Source organism: Trichomonas vaginalis, chromosome III (genome assembly GCF_026262505.1).
Source record: "Trichomonas vaginalis G3 chromosome III, whole genome shotgun sequence".
Classification (NCBI taxonomy): domain Eukaryota; phylum Parabasalia; order Trichomonadida; family Trichomonadidae; genus Trichomonas; species Trichomonas vaginalis.
Window position 1 is genome coordinate 21825179 of NC_067205.1, and position 20648 is coordinate 21845826.

At 37.1% G+C, this 20648-nt stretch overlaps 6 protein-coding genes and 1 pseudogene across 7 annotated transcripts, besides 1 other annotated feature; 3 read left to right on the top strand and 4 right to left on the bottom strand.

The window, feature by feature from the left end:
• Window positions 1-361: 361 nt before the first annotated feature.
• TVAGG3_0740850 (uncharacterized protein) lies at window positions 362-1707 on the top strand (the record flags this gene model as incomplete). Its single annotated transcript, XM_001303498.1, has 1 exon — window positions 362-1603. The coding sequence occupies one exon, from the start codon at window positions 362-364 to the stop codon at window positions 1601-1603; it is 1242 nt and encodes a 413-aa protein (XP_001303499.1).
• A 36-nt stretch (window positions 1708-1743) lies between these two features.
• Window positions 1744-1866: a mobile genetic element.
• A 46-nt stretch (window positions 1867-1912) lies between these two features.
• On the bottom strand, window positions 1913-3223 carry TVAGG3_0740870 (uncharacterized protein; the record flags this gene model as incomplete). Its single annotated transcript, XM_001303499.1, has 1 exon — window positions 2038-3012. The coding sequence occupies one exon, from the start codon at window positions 3010-3012 to the stop codon at window positions 2038-2040; it is 975 nt and encodes a 324-aa protein (XP_001303500.1).
• Window positions 3224-3580: 357 nt separating this feature from the next.
• On the top strand, window positions 3581-4648 carry TVAGG3_0740880 (uncharacterized protein; the record flags this gene model as incomplete). Its single annotated transcript, XM_001303500.1, has 1 exon — window positions 3582-4595. The coding sequence occupies one exon, from the start codon at window positions 3582-3584 to the stop codon at window positions 4593-4595; it is 1014 nt and encodes a 337-aa protein (XP_001303501.1).
• Window positions 4649-5057: 409 nt separating this feature from the next.
• Window positions 5058-5696, bottom strand: TVAGG3_0740890 (uncharacterized protein; the record flags this gene model as incomplete). Its single annotated transcript, XM_001303501.1, has 1 exon — window positions 5058-5696. The coding sequence occupies one exon, from the start codon at window positions 5694-5696 to the stop codon at window positions 5058-5060; it is 639 nt and encodes a 212-aa protein (XP_001303502.1).
• Window positions 5697-16283: 10587 nt separating this feature from the next.
• Window positions 16284-16773, top strand: TVAGG3_0740900 (annotated as a pseudogene). Its single transcript has one exon. A coding segment is annotated over exon 1 (490 nt).
• A 1572-nt stretch (window positions 16774-18345) lies between these two features.
• Window positions 18346-19095, bottom strand: TVAGG3_0740910 (uncharacterized protein; the record flags this gene model as incomplete). Its single annotated transcript, XM_001303504.1, has 1 exon — window positions 18346-19095. One exon carries the CDS (start codon window positions 19093-19095, stop codon window positions 18346-18348), a length of 750 nt encoding a protein of 249 aa, XP_001303505.1.
• A 523-nt stretch (window positions 19096-19618) lies between these two features.
• On the bottom strand, window positions 19619-20389 carry TVAGG3_0740920 (ribonuclease inhibitor domain-containing protein; the record flags this gene model as incomplete). Its single annotated transcript, XM_001303505.1, has 1 exon — window positions 19619-20389. The coding sequence occupies one exon, from the start codon at window positions 20387-20389 to the stop codon at window positions 19619-19621; it is 771 nt and encodes a 256-aa protein (XP_001303506.1).
• Between the last annotated feature and the right edge of the window lie 259 nt (window positions 20390-20648).

Here is a 20648-nt window from a genome sequence, read left to right on the forward strand (position 1 = left end):
CATGATTTATCTATTTTAGGGTGCCTTATTTGGAATATTTTGCATATTCTATGCTAGTCAAAATGTGAAGTGACGAGTCTTATGATTTTTGATGAAGATTTCTCGAAATTAGTCGATCAGATGCTCATTTTTCATTGAAATAATATGTTTAAATATGATTAAGAGTCTATATCTTCATTATTGAAAAAACTGAACACCAGCTTAGTCTCTTTAAAAAAAATGTGCATAGGATAGCATCTTATTATTGATTAAATATTTCATAATATTGGTCGCCAAATCTTTGTTCTTATTCACTATCTTGGGCAAGTGTTTAAAATTGAATAGTTGTAAACATTGACAGTGATATAAATAAACGGTCGCAATGAATTTGAATCAGGGAAATTACCCTGATTCAAGTACTTCCTATAATATATCTATTGAATCAAGTGCCGATTTTGATAGTATTAAGCAAAGCTGCCAAGCAATTGAGAATTTTATTGAAGAACACAAAGATAAATTTCAAAAATCGCAGATATTTAAAGCACTTATTGCTTTACACGACTTGTTCAAGATTGAAATTACGAAAGGAATTCAATTACGACAAATTTTATTCGAAGAACGTAATATTAATACGAAGTTACATACAGAGCTTCGATCTTTCTATGAAATAATAGAAAAGCAGACAAATCTATCAGTAAATTCGATATCTTCTGCCAAAAATGCAATTTTGAAGAATTTTCAAGATAACGAAGAATATAAAGCTTCAAAAGAGCTTGAAATTGCATCATTTACTTCTAAAATTGACAACCTGTCATCAAAAAATGCCGAATTGCAGTCAGCAATTTCAATTTTGCAAAAACAATATAACGAATCAAAAAATAATCAACAAAATATGATTAAATATGAGCAATATCAGCAAGTACTCGACACAAATAACTCATTACAGACACAAATTAAGAATCTTCAAAAGGAAAATTTGGAATTTCAAATTCAGATTCAAAATACTAAGATATCAGCATCAACAAATCAAGAACTTCAGCTACAGATATCAAATGAACGTCAAAAGAATCAACAGCTTATAGAAAAAAATAATGATTTGTTAAATCAAGTTCAAAATCTTTCTTCGAAAGCGTCATCATTAGAATCAAACTTCACACCAACTATTCAAAAGCTTCAGCTCGATTTAAACTCTAAAAATGAAGAGATATCCAGATTAAAAATGCAAATTGTTGACATACAAACTGAAAATCGGAAAGAAATAGATCAATTGGTCAAAGAGAATAAGATACTTGTAGCATCATTAAGTAAAACTAGTAATATATCGTTATTAAATGTTTTCCAAGATATTTGCAAGATATTAAATGTTCCTTTAACAACAAAGCCCGAAGAATTGCCACTAATAATTGAACGTTTAACTCATGATGGATATACATCAACATATGAGTTTTCATCGTTTGATGATTCATATATTATTGGATTACGACCTTTAATCTTAGTTGCATTAACTTGTAATAGACTTTTGGCTAATTGCAAGGAAAGAAGCTTAAGTTTGACGAGTGAAATAGAGAATTTAAAGAATGAACTCATTTCTGCAAGAAATCATATTGAAGTAAGTGAAATTTAATAAAAAATGTTTGTATTTTATCTTTATATAACAAATAGCATATTCTGTAGCTAATAGGAGTAGAATATATTCTCTATTAATAAGATGTTTCATGTAAATTTTCAATGACACTTTAAAGTTAGATGGGTGTAAGTGCAGCCTTAAGGGTGCACTTACCACTTTCTGACACTCTCTCAAAAAGAGATATGCGGGTGTGAAGAGACATAGAAAATTAAACCTTAAACAAGAAATTTGAGAGATTGTCAGAAAGCGGTAAGTGCACCCTTAACAATCTCTTATAAAATTCAAAACTTAGTGATCCTCAATTGTGGGAGTGATAACGATGCACTCTCTTGCGCATCAGGTCTCCGGTCTTACATGACTGCTGTATTAAAGTATCAAAAACTCAAATTTGATATTAAAATTGAGAGAGTGGAACCGTATACTTAAAAAGTTTATTTTAAAACAGATAGATTTACTGCTCCAAGAAATGGTGTTCTATAAACTTTATTAACAATATTTTTGATGTTTTTCATTTTGAATTTTTCTTCTTTATATTTTTTAAATGTATCATCTTTATTTTCTTTGATTTCTGCAGCAATACAATAATATGTTGAATAATGAGATATAAATGAATCTAATGGTTCAATTGAATCAAATGTATCTGCATTATTATAGATAGTTTGAGTTACATTATTATTATTAAAGTAACAATTATCAATAGTTGGTTTATTTTCAAATAAATAATTTCCTTTATTTCCTATGAATGAACAACTTGAATATGTAACTGAACCATAAAGAGAAAATATTGAATTACTTTTTCTACAATCATTGTTTAAATAATTACATTTTGTAATATTCAAATCACCAGAATTGGCCATTCCAGCATTTGGAGATGAAATATTTGAAGCTGTTGTGAAATTAATAATTCCTGTCCCTGTTGGATCTTGCATTATATATGCAGCAAACCAAGTAATTTCATTGTGATAAGATGTATTCATGTTACTTACTTTGATATCTCCATGAAAATGATAAAAAGAGGCATGGTGTCCATTGCATTGTGAAATTGAACTTTCAAATGCATAACTTTTGTTGTTACTATTTTCAACTGAATAAATTTCATATCCACATCCACCTAAACTACCTGAAACAATTGATGAGAGTAATATACAAATATGAACCAAAAAACAGTCAGAATTCTCGATATAGAATGATCCACCATTTTGTGTGGAGCTGTTATTGTAAAATGTGCATGTTTCGAGTAAGACTTTGCTGCTTGAATCAAGGTAAATTGCTGTATTTTGATAATGGAAAGAAAATATTGCATCATGTATGTAATAATTTCCGTTCCCCCATATAGTTTCGTTAATTGTTTTATTGAAAGTCTCAACTGTGCCATAATAATCAGAAAAACTTTGATGAAGCTGCATATAGCTTTGATGGTTGGTTTATTTTGTTCATTATGCATTTCTGAGTGCTGATCCGTATGAACAGTGCTCAAATTATAGTTAAATATAATTGAAATGATGCTGTGATATAAATTTAATTTCCCATAAGATTTTTGTACTTGATGTTTAAACTTCAATTTTCTGGCTTCTAATTTTCCAATTTTCACAGGGATGTGCGAGTATTTATTCACGATATTCCAAAATAATTTGTAACAGAATTTGAACAAATTGATGTGGCCATAGTAAATTTTTGAAGATAGGAAATGCAGTTACACATTTTAAATTTCATGAATTAAGATTATTTTTGAGAATTGAAATATCAAGAATTTTCTCAAAATGTTCAAATAATATTGATATATAAAGTATATATGATTAGTTCATTTAATCAAATTAATGAAATAAACGATTTTTGAATTTAGAAATTTAAAATCAAGGTCTATATTGCCCCAAAACAAGAAATATTTTCAATATATAGTAAATGTAATATAATTTGCTTATCAAATCAATCAAAATCTACCTCAAATGACGATTTTTTGTCAAAAAAATATAAAATGGATTCTCTTTCTCCAGAAGAGTTTATTATTTTACAGGATGATATGTGCCATATTGTAAGTGAGACGAATAACCAAATTGCAATCCTCCCATCCACTCTTTTCTTAACAAACAAGAAGCTTCTCGTAAAAACAATTTATGATAAAGTCAATACTCATTTTATTAACATTGCAGACATTGACTCTTTTGAACAGACAGAAGTAAACGATTGCAATGTACTCAAAATGATTGGAAGAGACCCGAAAAATACCTTAGGAATTTTCTTCACTGATCCTGACCACCAAAAGACTTTTGCCGAGCTTCTTTCTAAACTACTTGAGACACAGCAAATAGGACAAGCGCAATTTGATGCACTTGCGCTAGGTATTCAGCGTCGTGTCCGAGAATGTGGTGATGTCAACAAGTTCTACGTTGAATATCATACAATCAAAGATAACATCATTAACGAACCACCACCACAAGTCGTAGAACAAGTAAATGAGAACGCAGTTAAGTTATTATCACATTTCCAAGGTGTTTCATCACAAACCATTGATGCATTGAACGATATGATATCTCGTAGTGAAACCCTCTTCTTCGCTACCTTTGTTGGCCTGATTTTGATCTTTAATTTACTTTTAATTTTAGTTCCGTTCGGTCTTTTTGTTTCAGCGACCGTATTTATCCTTATTCTTAACCGCAGCATTAAGCTGCTCTTCTCTAAAGACGCAAAGAACATCAAACAGAAGATGAAAGAGTTGGATCAACAATTACGTAAAAGATTCAAGAAGATTCTTGGCAGTTTCGAAGTATTTAAGTCATCATTCGATCGCAGACTACTTTGGAAGAATCCAAGACAAACTCTTGAAGTCGAATTGTTTTTGTTCTCTATTGCACTTATGTTTTACAACTTTGACTCAGCATTTGTTTTGGCAACATCAATGTTTGGCCTCGGATTCGTCGAAAGATGGGATCCATTTGGATTTGGCTCTCTTTATGAAATCCTTGCAGAACTATTCACTTTCTCTCATTAAATAAACCTTGTTCGTATTACTAATTGTACATGATTTATAAATTATAATTTTTTTTTCCTAATGTAACATATAAATTATCTGACACACAAATTTTTTTGATATCTATAAATTAAAATCACTATTGATCACACCAAATGTTGGTATTCTCTGTCGATAAAAGTTATTATAAACAACTATAGATTACGGTATTATTGTTTTTTACTATTTCAAACTAATGTGAGAGTTTGTCAGAAAGTGGTGCGTGCACTATTCATTAAGTGTGTATATCGTTTTACAAAAGATCGACATATCTTCGACTTTTTGATATCAAATTCTACCAGGTCTGTCTTTTGGACCGAGAAAACCTTCTTCGTTTATGTAACAAAAACAACACTAGAATTCCCAATAATAGCACAAAGCATCGAATAATCATAAGTTTCTTACAATTTTCTGACTTTAATTCAAAATGACTAATTAAAAAAGTTATTTTAAAACAGATAGAGTTACTGCTCTAACAAATGGTGTTTTATAAACTTTCTTGACAATAATTTTGATATTTTTCAGTTTTAATTTTTCTTTTTGATATTTTTTATATGAATCAACTTTATTTTCTTCTGTTTTTGCAGCAATACAATAATATGTTGAATAATGAGATATAAAAGAATCTAATTGTTCAACTGAATCAAATGTATCAGGATAATTATTTATAGCTCGAATGACATTATTATTATTAAAGAAACAACTATAAACGGATTTTGGTTCTGGAAAAAATAAATAGATTCCTTTATTTCCTATGAATGAACAACTTGAATATTTAGTTGAAGAGGTACACCAAATTATTGCAAAATCACTTCCTGTATATTCATTGTTTAAATAATTACTTTTTGTAATACTATATTCACCTTCAGAATTGTAAATTCCAGCAATTTCTGTAGAAGAAGTATTTGATGCTGTTGTGAAATTAATAATTCCTGTTCCTGTTGGAAAGTCAATCGAATATGCAGCATAAGAAGTAATTTCATGATAAGATGTGTTCATGTTACTTACTTGGATATCTCCATAGCAATGACCAAAAGAAGAACTGTGTCCACATGCATTGTGAAACTGAACTTTCAAATGCATAATTTTTGTTGTTACTATCATAAACTGAAGAAATGTCATATCCACATCCACCTAAATCACTTGAAATAATTGATGAGAGTAATAAACAAATATGAGCTAAAATACAGTCAGATTTCTCAATACAAAACGATCCACCATGTTCTGTTGAGCTGTTATTGTAAAATGTGCATGTTTCGAGTAATACTTTGCTGCTGGAATTAAGATAAATTGCTGTTTTTTGATAATAGAAAGAAAATATTGCATTATGAATGTAATAATCGCCATTTCCTGATATAGTTTCGTTATATGTTTTATTGATATGCTCGACTTGCCCATAGTATTTGGAAAAACTTTTTTGAAGTTGCATAAAGAGTTGTTGACTGATTCATTTTGTTGAATATGCAATACTGAGCTTTGATTCATTTAAATGTTGTCGAAATTATCGTTAATAATTCCAGGAAATCAATTTCATAGACGACTTTTTTTTGAATCATGGAAAATTAATCATAATAAGAATCAGATTCATTAATCAGAAGGAATAACTTATAATTCCTCAAAAATCGAGGCCACACCCTTGAATATTTTAACTACCCAGGTATCTAAAATACCATTTATCGCCTGAAAAGCACCCTTAATTTATGCCAATTGACAAAATAAAGATATGTTTAGAATGCTGATATGATGGAGAATCATGCTGCATCATTATTGGCCAGCAATATATAATATTTAAGAAATCTACGAGATTATCTGATTTCATGAAACTCAATGTATACTAAGTTTCAGACTTTGAAATTTTAACATGTTGATATGGGTACATAGGGTTTATGATTCCAGTCATTTATTTAAAAAATTACAAAAATGAATTAATATGATGTGAGTAACAATGGTAATAAACGCTTAATTACTAATATATTATTTCTTGGTAGGAATGAAATGTTTTGGTGACATTTATAGAAGTTAAGCTGAGAATCAAAAATGCAAAAATTATTTTAAATATTACAAGCATTATTTGATGTCATTGAGTTTAGAGTCGTGTAGATATATGAGTACAATATGTTATTGATGTATATATGCAATAATTGTGAAAATGAAATGTGAATCTCAAGATGAGTTGCATGTTACTGCGCTATAATTTGAATTCAATACGTACATAACATTACTAAATGTATTTTAAGATAATACAAAAAATTAAGCTTGCAAAAAGATATCGAAATGTAATTTTCATTAGATTCAAAGTTCTGAATAGATTTTGATTTTAACTATTGATGAGTTTGTCAAACCTCTATAATAATAGAATGTAGAACTAATTAAATATAATTAATAAAAAATACAAATTTAAGTGATATTATAAGAGATATATGTGATGTTACCAATATGATATGATATTGGAGAACTGATAGAATTGTGATGTGAGACTAAATATGATTTTATTATGAATAGGAAATAATATTAGAAGAATTTCTTGAATTTAATGTATCTGAATATGTAATCGGGCATATATTCTATATATTGGTAGGTTAACTAGAAATAAGAAGATGAAAGATTGTTAATGAATAATATGAGATTAAGCGAAAATATATTGTTCTAATAGATGAGTGTTGAGATCCAATATATATGAAGAGGGATATGTGAGAGGAAATATGTATATTTAATAAAATAAGCGATGAGAGAAAAAATAACAAAGATTTATATGAAATTTTGAGTATTGAAAAAGCTCGATTAGTGATTTTATGTCTGTTAAAGGAATAGATATTCTAGGAGAAAGATAAATTGAATTAAAGAAGAATAAAAAAAGTTGATTAAGAATGATAAAAATATTGAATTGTATGAAAATGGAAAGAAGGAATAAATTGGTGTTGGTATGACGGTATGATTTCGGGAGATATTGCCTCTGCATGTCTCCCAGAATGGAACAATGTTCCGCATTGATAACTTGAACGCGGAAGTTTGACCGACAAGAGTGTATTGTGCACTCCTGTCGGTCGCAGTGTCTCATTCTGGGAGACATTGCCTCTGCATGTCTCCCAGAATGGAACAATGTTCCGCATTGATAACTTGAACGCGGAAGTTTGACCGACAAGAGTGTATTGTGCACTCCTGTCGGTCGCAGTGTCTCATTCTGGGAGACATTGCCTCTGCATGTCTCCCAGAATGGAACAATGTTCCGCATTGATAACTTGAACGCGGAAGTTTGACCGACAAGAGTGTATTGTGCACTCCTGTCGGTCGCAGTGTCTCATTCTGGGAGACATTGCCTCTGCATGTCTCCCAGAATGGAACAATGTTCCGCATTGATAACTTGAACGCGGAAGTTTGACCGACAAGAGTGTATTGTGCACTCCTGTCGGTCGCAGTGTCTCATTCTGGGAGACATTGCCTCTGCATGTCTCCCAGAATGGAACAATGTTCCGCATTGATAACTTGAACGCGGAAGTTTGACCGACAAGAGTGTATTGTGCACTCCTGTCGGTCGCAGTGTCTCATTCTGGGAGACATTGCCTCTGCATGTCTCCCAGAATGGAACAATGTTCCGCATTGATAACTTGAACGCGGAAGTTTGACCGACAAGAGTGTATTGTGCACTCCTGTCGGTCGCAGTGTCTCATTCTGGGAGACATTGCCTCTGCATGTCTCCCAGAATGGAACAATGTTCCGCATTGATAACTTGAACGCGGAAGTTTGACCGACAAGAGTGTATTGTGCACTCCTGTCGGTCGCAGTGTCTCATTCTGGGAGACATTGCCTCTGCATGTCTCCCAGAATGGAACAATGTTCCGCATTGATAACTTGAACGCGGAAGTTTGACCGACAAGAGTGTATTGTGCACTCCTGTCGGTCGCAGTGTCTCATTCTGGGAGACATTGCCTCTGCATGTCTCCCAGAATGGAACAATGTTCCGCATTGATAACTTGAACGCGGAAGTTTGACCGACAAGAGTGTATTGTGCACTCCTGTCGGTCGCAGTGTCTCATTCTGGGAGACATTGCCTCTGCATGTCTCCCAGAATGGAACAATGTTCCGCATTGATAACTTGAACGCGGAAGTTTGACCGACAAGAGTGTATTGTGCACTCCTGTCGGTCGCAGTGTCTCATTCTGGGAGACATTGCCTCTGCATGTCTCCCAGAATGGAACAATGTTCCGCATTGATAACTTGAACGCGGAAGTTTGACCGACAAGAGTGTATTGTGCACTCCTGTCGGTCGCAGTGTCTCATTCTGGGAGACATTGCCTCTGCATGTCTCCCAGAATGGAACAATGTTCCGCATTGATAACTTGAACGCGGAAGTTTGACCGACAAGAGTGTATTGTGCACTCCTGTCGGTCGCAGTGTCTCATTCTGGGAGACATTGCCTCTGCATGTCTCCCAGAATGGAACAATGTTCCGCATTGATAACTTGAACGCGGAAGTTTGACCGACAAGAGTGTATTGTGCACTCCTGTCGGTCGCAGTGTCTCATTCTGGGAGACATTGCCTCTGCATGTCTCCCAGAATGGAACAATGTTCCGCATTGATAACTTGAACGCGGAAGTTTGACCGACAAGAGTGTATTGTGCACTCCTGTCGGTCGCAGTGTCTCATTCTGGGAGACATTGCCTCTGCATGTCTCCCAGAATGGAACAATGTTCCGCATTGATAACTTGAACGCGGAAGTTTGACCGACAAGAGTGTATTGTGCACTCCTGTCGGTCGCAGTGTCTCATTCTGGGAGACATTGCCTCTGCATGTCTCCCAGAATGGAACAATGTTCCGCATTGATAACTTGAACGCGGAAGTTTGACCGACAAGAGTGTATTGTGCACTCCTGTCGGTCGCAGTGTCTCATTCTGGGAGACATTGCCTCTGCATGTCTCCCAGAATGGAACAATGTTCCGCATTGATAACTTGAACGCGGAAGTTTGACCGACAAGAGTGTATTGTGCACTCCTGTCGGTCGCAGTGTCTCATTCTGGGAGACATTGCCTCTGCATGTCTCCCAGAATGGAACAATGTTCCGCATTGATAACTTGAACGCGGAAGTTTGACCGACAAGAGTGTATTGTGCACTCCTGTCGGTCGCAGTGTCTCATTCTGGGAGACATTGCCTCTGCATGTCTCCCAGAATGGAACAATGTTCCGCATTGATAACTTGAACGCGGAAGTTTGACCGACAAGAGTGTATTGTGCACTCCTGTCGGTCGCAGTGTCTCATTCTGGGAGACATTGCCTCTGCATGTCTCCCAGAATGGAACAATGTTCCGCATTGATAACTTGAACGCGGAAGTTTGACCGACAAGAGTGTATTGTGCACTCCTGTCGGTCGCAGTGTCTCATTCTGGGAGACATTGCCTCTGCATGTCTCCCAGAATGGAACAATGTTCCGCATTGATAACTTGAACGCGGAAGTTTGACCGACAAGAGTGTATTGTGCACTCCTGTCGGTCGCAGTGTCTCATTCTGGGAGACATTGCCTCTGCATGTCTCCCAGAATGGAACAATGTTCCGCATTGATAACTTGAACGCGGAAGTTTGACCGACAAGAGTGTATTGTGCACTCCTGTCGGTCGCAGTGTCTCATTCTGGGAGACATTGCCTCTGCATGTCTCCCAGAATGGAACAATGTTCCGCATTGATAACTTGAACGCGGAAGTTTGACCGACAAGAGTGTATTGTGCACTCCTGTCGGTCGCAGTGTCTCATTCTGGGAGACATTGCCTCTGCATGTCTCCCAGAATGGAACAATGTTCCGCATTGATAACTTGAACGCGGAAGTTTGACCGACAAGAGTGTATTGTGCACTCCTGTCGGTCGCAGTGTCTCATTCTGGGAGACATTGCCTCTGCATGTCTCCCAGAATGGAACAATGTTCCGCATTGATAACTTGAACGCGGAAGTTTGACCGACAAGAGTGTATTGTGCACTCCTGTCGGTCGCAGTGTCTCATTCTGGGAGACATTGCCTCTGCATGTCTCCCAGAATGGAACAATGTTCCGCATTGATAACTTGAACGCGGAAGTTTGACCGACAAGAGTGTATTGTGCACTCCTGTCGGTCGCAGTGTCTCATTCTGGGAGACATTGCCTCTGCATGTCTCCCAGAATGGAACAATGTTCCGCATTGATAACTTGAACGCGGAAGTTTGACCGACAAGAGTGTATTGTGCACTCCTGTCGGTCGCAGTGTCTCATTCTGGGAGACATTGCCTCTGCATGTCTCCCAGAATGGAACAATGTTCCGCATTGATAACTTGAACGCGGAAGTTTGACCGACAAGAGTGTATTGTGCACTCCTGTCGGTCGCAGTGTCTCATTCTGGGAGACATTGCCTCTGCATGTCTCCCAGAATGGAACAATGTTCCGCATTGATAACTTGAACGCGGAAGTTTGACCGACAAGAGTGTATTGTGCACTCCTGTCGGTCGCAGTGTCTCATTCTGGGAGACATTGCCTCTGCATGTCTCCCAGAATGGAACAATGTTCCGCATTGATAACTTGAACGCGGAAGTTTGACCGACAAGAGTGTATTGTGCACTCCTGTCGGTCGCAGTGTCTCATTCTGGGAGACATTGCCTCTGCATGTCTCCCAGAATGGAACAATGTTCCGCATTGATAACTTGAACGCGGAAGTTTGACCGACAAGAGTGTATTGTGCACTCCTGTCGGTCGCAGTGTCTCATTCTGGGAGACATTGCCTCTGCATGTCTCCCAGAATGGAACAATGTTCCGCATTGATAACTTGAACGCGGAAGTTTGACCGACAAGAGTGTATTGTGCACTCCTGTCGGTCGCAGTGTCTCATTCTGGGAGACATTGCCTCTGCATGTCTCCCAGAATGGAACAATGTTCCGCATTGATAACTTGAACGCGGAAGTTTGACCGACAAGAGTGTATTGTGCACTCCTGTCGGTCGCAGTGTCTCATTCTGGGAGACATTGCCTCTGCATGTCTCCCAGAATGGAACAATGTTCCGCATTGATAACTTGAACGCGGAAGTTTGACCGACAAGAGTGTATTGTGCACTCCTGTCGGTCGCAGTGTCTCATTCTGGGAGACATTGCCTCTGCATGTCTCCCAGAATGGAACAATGTTCCGCATTGATAACTTGAACGCGGAAGTTTGACCGACAAGAGTGTATTGTGCACTCCTGTCGGTCGCAGTGTCTCATTCTGGGAGACATTGCCTCTGCATGTCTCCCAGAATGGAACAATGTTCCGCATTGATAACTTGAACGCGGAAGTTTGACCGACAAGAGTGTATTGTGCACTCCTGTCGGTCGCAGTGTCTCATTCTGGGAGACATTGCCTCTGCATGTCTCCCAGAATGGAACAATGTTCCGCATTGATAACTTGAACGCGGAAGTTTGACCGACAAGAGTGTATTGTGCACTCCTGTCGGTCGCAGTGTCTCATTCTGGGAGACATTGCCTCTGCATGTCTCCCAGAATGGAACAATGTTCCGCATTGATAACTTGAACGCGGAAGTTTGACCGACAAGAGTGTATTGTGCACTCCTGTCGGTCGCAGTGTCTCATTCTGGGAGACATTGCCTCTGCATGTCTCCCAGAATGGAACAATGTTCCGCATTGATAACTTGAACGCGGAAGTTTGACCGACAAGAGTGTATTGTGCACTCCTGTCGGTCGCAGTGTCTCATTCTGGGAGACATTGCCTCTGCATGTCTCCCAGAATGGAACAATGTTCCGCATTGATAACTTGAACGCGGAAGTTTGACCGACAAGAGTGTATTGTGCACTCCTGTCGGTCGCAGTGTCTCATTCTGGGAGACATTGCCTCTGCATGTCTCCCAGAATGGAACAATGTTCCGCATTGATAACTTGAACGCGGAAGTTTGACCGACAAGAGTGTATTGTGCACTCCTGTCGGTCGCAGTGTCTCATTCTGGGAGACATTGCCTCTGCATGTCTCCCAGAATGGAACAATGTTCCGCATTGATAACTTGAACGCGGAAGTTTGACCGACAAGAGTGTATTGTGCACTCCTGTCGGTCGCAGTGTCTCATTCTGGGAGACATTGCCTCTGCATGTCTCCCAGAATGGAACAATGTTCCGCATTGATAACTTGAACGCGGAAGTTTGACCGACAAGAGTGTATTGTGCACTCCTGTCGGTCGCAGTGTCTCATTCTGGGAGACATTGCCTCTGCATGTCTCCCAGAATGGAACAATGTTCCGCATTGATAACTTGAACGCGGAAGTTTGACCGACAAGAGTGTATTGTGCACTCCTGTCGGTCGCAGTGTCTCATTCTGGGAGACATTGCCTCTGCATGTCTCCCAGAATGGAACAATGTTCCGCATTGATAACTTGAACGCGGAAGTTTGACCGACAAGAGTGTATTGTGCACTCCTGTCGGTCGCAGTGTCTCATTCTGGGAGACATTGCCTCTGCATGTCTCCCAGAATGGAACAATGTTCCGCATTGATAACTTGAACGCGGAAGTTTGACCGACAAGAGTGTATTGTGCACTCCTGTCGGTCGCAGTGTCTCATTCTGGGAGACATTGCCTCTGCATGTCTCCCAGAATGGAACAATGTTCCGCATTGATAACTTGAACGCGGAAGTTTGACCGACAAGAGTGTATTGTGCACTCCTGTCGGTCGCAGTGTCTCATTCTGGGAGACATTGCCTCTGCATGTCTCCCAGAATGGAACAATGTTCCGCATTGATAACTTGAACGCGGAAGTTTGACCGACAAGAGTGTATTGTGCACTCCTGTCGGTCGCAGTGTCTCATTCTGGGAGACATTGCCTCTGCATGTCTCCCAGAATGGAACAATGTTCCGCATTGATAACTTGAACGCGGAAGTTTGACCGACAAGAGTTCATTATCTAATCTTTTTTGTCATATACCTCAACCCACAAAGACAAAACCTTACATAAAATAGGTAAACTTTGGTTTTCACTTATAATGTTTATTTTTAATTTTTTGTTCTTTATATAACTTTTTCTTCTACTAAACTATTTTACAGACTCTACTGAGCTATCCTCACATATATACCTGTGACAATAACACATATATACTCCCTTCATATTCTGATCTCATGACATATTACAGCACAAACTATAATTATACAACATACCTCATAAAGTCTAATTTTACCCCTATCTAAGCGTTCAAAACAACATCTTTTTTTGAAAATACAATTTTTTCAAAAAATGTATGAATTCAAAAGTGCATACTATATCTAGTCATTACCCAACATTAATTTTGTATTTTAGTTTTTAAGATATTCATTTTATTATACGTCTTATTCAGAAAATTAAATATATTTGTGAGGGAAAACGGAGGAAATAATAAATATGTCAAGATCGAGGAATTGACAATTTTAAGGAAAATATTAAGTTGTGTATTTGTGTTTATCTCATTGTGTGATGCATATTTTCACGATCTGACAGCAGAAATCGAATCAGCAGAGCCAGAAGAATCAGATTACGCGGGGAAAATAGGTTTTGAACGCTTAGATAGGGTAAAATCAGACTTTATGAGGTATGTTGTATAATTATAGTTTGTGCTGTAATATGTCATGAGATCAGAATATGAAGGGAGTATATATGTGTTATTGTCACAGGTATATATGTGAGGATATAGCTCAGTAGAGTCTGTAAAATAGTTTAGTAGAAGAAAAAGTTATATAAAGAACAAAAAATTAAAAATAAACATTATTAAGTGAAAACCAAAGTTTACCTATTTTATGTAAGGTTTTGTCTTTGTGGGTTGTGGTATATGACAAAAAAGATTAGATAATGAACTCTTGTCGGTCAAACTTCCGCGTTCAAGTATCATGCGGAACATTGTTCCATTCTGGGAGAGACATGCAGAGGCAATGTCTCCCAGAATGAGACACTGCGACCGACAGGAGTGCACAATACACTCTTGTCGGTCAAACTTCCGCGTTCAAGTTATCAATGCGGAACATTGTTCCATTCTGGGAGACATGCAGAGGCAATGTCTCCCAGAATGAGACACTGCGACCGACAGGAGTGCACAATACACTCTTGTCGGTCAAACTTCCGCGTTCAAGTTATCAATGCGGAACATTGTTCCATTCTGGAGACATGCAGAGGCAATGTCTCCCAGAATGAGACACTGCGACGACAGGAGTGCACAATACACTCTTGTCGGTCAAACTTCCGCGTTCAAGTTATCAATGCGGAACATTGTTCCATTCTGGGAGACATGCAGAGGCAATGTCTCCCAGAATGAGACACTGCGACCGACAGGAGTGCACAATACACTCTTGTCGGTCAAACTTCCGCGTTCAAGTTATCAATGCGGAACATTGTTCCATTCTGGGAGACATGCAGAGGCAATGTCTCCCAGAATGAGACACTGCGACCGACAGGAGTGCACAATACACTCTTGTCGGTCAAACTTCCGCGTTCAAGTTATCAATGCGGAACATTGTTCCATTCTGGGAGACATGCAGAGGCAATGTCTCCCAGAATGAGACACTGCGACCGACAGGAGTGCACAATACACTCTTGTCGGTCAAACTTCCGCGTTCAAGTTATCAATGCGGAACATTGTTCCATTCTGGGAGACATGCAGAGGCAATGTCTCCCAGAATGAGACACTGCGACCGACAGGAGTGCACAATACACTCTTGTCGGTCAAACTTCCGCGTTCAAGTTATCAATGCGGAACATTGTTCCATTCTGGGAGACATGCAGAGGCAATGTCTCCCAGAATGAGACACTGCGACCGACAGGAGTGCACAATACACTCTTGTCGGTCAAACTTCCGCGTTCAAGTTATCAATGCGGAACATTGTTCCATTCTGGGAGACATGCAGAGGCAATGTCTCCCAGAATGAGACACTGCGACCGACAGGAGTGCACAATACACTCTTGTCGGTCAAACTTCCGCGTTCAAGTTATCAATGCGGAACATTGTTCCATTCTGGGAGACATGCAGAGGCAATGTCTCCCAGAATGAGACACTGCGACCGACAGGAGTGCACAATACACTCTTGTCGGTCAAACTTCCGCGTTCAAGTTATCAATGCGGAACATTGTTCCATTCTGGGAGACATGCAGAGGCAATGTCTCCCAGAATGAGACACTGCGACCGACAGGAGTGCACAATACACTCTTGTCGGTCAAACTTCCGCGTTCAAGTTATCAATGCGGAACATTGTTCCATTCTGGGAGACATGCAGAGGCAATGTCTCCCAGAATGAGACACTGCGACCGACAGGAGTGCACAATACACTCTTGTCGGTCAAACTTCCGCGTTCAAGTTATCAATGCGGAACATTGTTCCATTCTGGGAGACATGCAGAGGCAATGTCTCCCAGAATGAGACACTGCGACACCGAAGGAGTGCACAATACACTCTTGTCGGTCAAACTTCCGCGTTCAAGTTATCAATGCGGAACATTGTTCCATTCTGGGAGACATGCAGAGGCAATGTCTCCAGAATGAGACACTGCGACCGACAGGAGTGCACAATACACTCTTGTCGGTCAAACTTCCGCGTTCAAGTTATCAATGCGGAACATTGTTCCATTCTGGGAGACATGCAGAGGCAATGTCTCCCAGAATGAGACACTGCGACCGACAGGAGTGCACAATACACTCTTGTCGGTCAAACTTCCGCGTTCAAGTTATCAATGCGGAACATTGTTCCATTCTGGGAGACATGCAGAGGCAATGTCTCCCAGAATGAGACACTGCGACCGACAGGAGTGCACAATACACTCTTGTCGGTCAAAACTTCCGCGTTCAAGTTATCAATGCGGAACAGTGTCTCATTCGAGGAGCCCTCGAAAAGAACCTCACATCGACTCTCTCTTTCCGGCATCTATACCGCAAAGAAAACTGCTCGTTCGCAACTTTGTGTGCAATCTAAGAGATGATTGCGGTAAAGATGCCGGGAAGATTGACGCTGCAGCAGAGAATCACTACGGATCTCTTTTACCGGCATCTTTACCGCATAGAAAGCTGCTCGTTCGCAACTTTGTGTGCAATCTAAGAGATGATTGCGGTAAAGATGCCGGGAAGATTGATGCTGCAGCCCCAGGCCGCACTCAGATTTCATCCCGCTACACAATTGTTCATCCAACAACTGTCATAGAGGTTGAAATTTTCGACCAGAAGTGAAACATATCATTTTTAAGACTGCGGCGCGCAAGCAAGTTTGAACCTTTCAAGGGTGATCAGTCCTTTACTCATTTCAAGACCTCTTGTTGCCTGATAAAACGATACTTCCTTCCTTGTGGGCCATTGAAAACCGCCCAAACCGTCACAACTTGCTTCTAAATTTTATTTGCGGAGTAATTATCATGCATATTTTATCGGATAATAATATCAAAGCTAAATTTCATATTATTTTTTAAAGATATGCATTTCTGTCTAAATTTATTTTTTCTGTTTCCAATTCACGGAATAATATTCTTACAAGCATATACATAGCTAATATATATCATTTTAATAATAATAAAACCAAAATGATGTATTCTTCATATAGTTATTTAAATTCGTTAACTAGAATTGTATTCAGAACGAGGCAAATTAGGAGATACATAAAAACCAATAACTTGATAAGTGATACCTTTTTTCCTGATATATCTATATGTGTTAATGTCAAACACGATTTGGAAAAATTAATTCTTTAAATCGGCTTAAGAATAAGACCAACATCAAAAGCATGGCTAATAAATTAATAAATCAATTTTAATTACCGATTCATGCATTTTTTTCAAAATTTCAAATTTCAAATTTTTGTTTCTCCAAAATATTAATTGTTTCCACTAGATTACAAATAAACAATAAATTGGATTAATGTAATGCCCATCATTTTTTAAATTTAGATTTAAAACAATATTTTTCTCCATATTATTATAACATGAATCGCTATGATATAAGAAATATATTTTCAATATTGAAATTGAAAAATCTAAAATTTTTGAATTTCAGTTGAGTGTGATGATCGATAACATATATTTTTTAATATAAATCTTGTGTCGCTATAATATAAATATACTATTTCTAAAAAAATAGGGAAAAAAGTACTATTTAATGATGAAATTGCAATATAAATATATATATATATTCATGCTGATATATTTTGGGAACAGATTGGAAATCACATAAATAGGATTATGTTAGTTTGTCATGGATTAAAACAAATTTTCGAGCTAATTGAGCGAATTTAAATCACAAACACTTATATTTTCTATTACAAGGTATATTTGTAATATACAACCAGTAAATAGCTTTCTCTAACTTTTACCAGCTTAGATGATAGCAAATTAGATACGAATTTCATGACCCCTCACCAAATTCCACTAAAACATATACAAATAAAAGTACTAAGTGGGTATCATCTAACCCTAGAATTATAGCTCCTAGGACTCATCCTAGATGGTAGTTCTGGAAAAACACCTGGTTTTTGGAGTTGCAAAAGTTAAAAATTGAGGGTATTGATATTCTTTAAAAAAACGAGGGACAATATATCATTTTAATGGTAAGTTTTAGCTACTAACAGCATTTGAATAGATATATACAATTACAACACACATGTTGACGAAAACAACACTAAGTGCAAAATCTACTTCTACTATTTTGACCGAAGTTTCATTCTCACCAAACCAAAGTTCTTGAGAAGACTCATTTGATGAAAAAAAAAGTTATTATTTAAACATTCTAATATTTTACTATATATAGTTTATATTAATTATGATTAAGTTCATCAGACATTTCGTAATCCATTATTTGAGGAGAACTCCTTTTCATAAAGTAAACAACTACAATTGTAACTGCAGCAACAACAACAGCTGCAGATACAGCAGAACTAATGATTACAATCATCTTCTTCTGTTTCTCTGCCTCTTTCTTCTTCTGCAATTCATCGTTAAACTCATTTTCACCTGAATTCTTTGAAGCAGTCGGAGTTTGTGGTAATGTAGGCTTATTTTCTGAACTAACTTCTGGCTCAGTATCTGTTCCAGGTTTTGTATCTGGATTTGGTTTTGGATCTGTTTCTGTTCCTGGTTTTGTATCTGGATCTGTTTCTGTTCCTGGTTTTGTATCTGGATCTGTTTCTGTTCCAGGGTTTGGATTTGGTGTTGGTGTTGGTAAAGGTGAATTTGGTTCGTCTGGATCTATGTCAGGGACATATCCGTCGTCTGGTCTAACAACAGGTTCTGGAGGGTCTTTTCTTGGTGGATATTCAAATGGATGTTGAGTGCATTGACCATCAACTTTTGTTATTGATAAACCACAGAAATTATCTTTTTCGTAACCTGTTGGAACTTTAACTGATAAGTAACTGTTTTGATTAACAGTTGTATCAGTGAAAATTCTGTTGCTGCAATATATAATTTCAAAATTTTGAGAAATTCCATCAAATGTTGACTTTTCTATACCTGATATTTCTGGATTGATGTAGATTTTAGACAAAGAAGGGCATTTGGAAAACATATTCGTTGAAAGGAAGATGAGTTTCCGAAGATATAAACTGTCTTTAACTTAGGACAATCAAGGAAAACAGATTTTCCAAATTGTCTGAATGTTTCTGGAAATGTTATTGTTTCAATCGCTGTTTCTGAAAAAGCAAAATCAGGAACAGACTCCATTCTAGGTGGAAGAATGATTTCAGACAAACTTGTGTCCTGATATAATAAATTATTTGGAAATCTCCTTAGTTTGTAACAAAATCTGAAATCAAGTGATCTCAAATTTGAACATTTCTTGAAAATACCAACTTCCATTGTTTTTAGTTCTGATGGCATAACTAATTTTGTGATTCCTGTTTCTGCAAACGCATCATGTTCAATGAATGTGATTCCATCATGAAGTGTTAACTGAGTTAGACTTGTGCATCCTCGCAGTGACTCATATAAAATCCTTGTCATCATCTTTGGTATCTTAAAATGAGTTAAAGATCTGCAATTATACAAAAATCTTCTCTTAAATGTGAAATATTCGTTTGTTTCAAGGCCTGTTAGTTCTGGGAGTTTGACACATCCATTAAATGTATTGCCCATGACGTCACGAAGCTTGTTTGAAAAAATAATTCTGAAACGTAGTTTCCGAGCCATTCAACGTTACTTAAGTCCATCTCTGTTAAGGATTCGCAGTTTTCGAAGCAATGGCATCTGCATTTCTTAAGTTCTGGTGGGAAGACAAATCCTGTCAAAGATTTGCAGCCGTAGAAAGTATACAAATCAAGGTTACCTACATTTGGAGGAAGGATAACTGTTCTGAGCTTTGAACAATCTCTAAAACACTTTTCATAGTAAATATGCTTTTTTCCGGGTACTTCAGTAGTATTGTCACCTTCAGCCTGTGTAAATGTCTCTAAGGATGTCAATCCGGCAAAACAAAATATATTAAATTCCATATTAGATCTATGCCATTTTATTGAGGTAAGACCTGTGCATCCTTTGAAGCAATACTGGCCAATAGATTCTACGTTTGGAGGAATAATGAATTCTCTTAAAGAAACGCAGTTTGTAAAGACATACATATTAATACTTTTAACATTTTCGCCGATTTCAACTGTGGTAAGTAATCTTGAGTTCCTAAATGTTGAAGATACAAGTTCTTGGTAAGTTCCTGTGTAAATAGCTTTAGTAAATGGTCTTCCTGGACAAATCTCGTCAATTTTGTTGTAATCATAGTAAGAATCTGCATTAATAGTTAATGTCTTTGTTGCATCATCATATGTGAATGTGGTTTCACTTCTGCAAAGGAATATAAAGAAAGAAAACATTGAAAATAAATGATTTTTTTTATTGTGAACATTTGAAAAAAATATTATTAAAGAATTTGTATAATATCAACAAATTTATCAAAAAAATTCGATTAAACTTGACCATAAATTTGAATGAATTTTTGATGATTAGAATGTAAACTTCTGAAATTAATTTCAATTAAAAATCCTTACTTAGTTGAGTTACATTTTTACCGCATAAATCAAATCTTAAAATTTTGCATTGATAGCATTTAAACATATCATTATGCCAGAACTA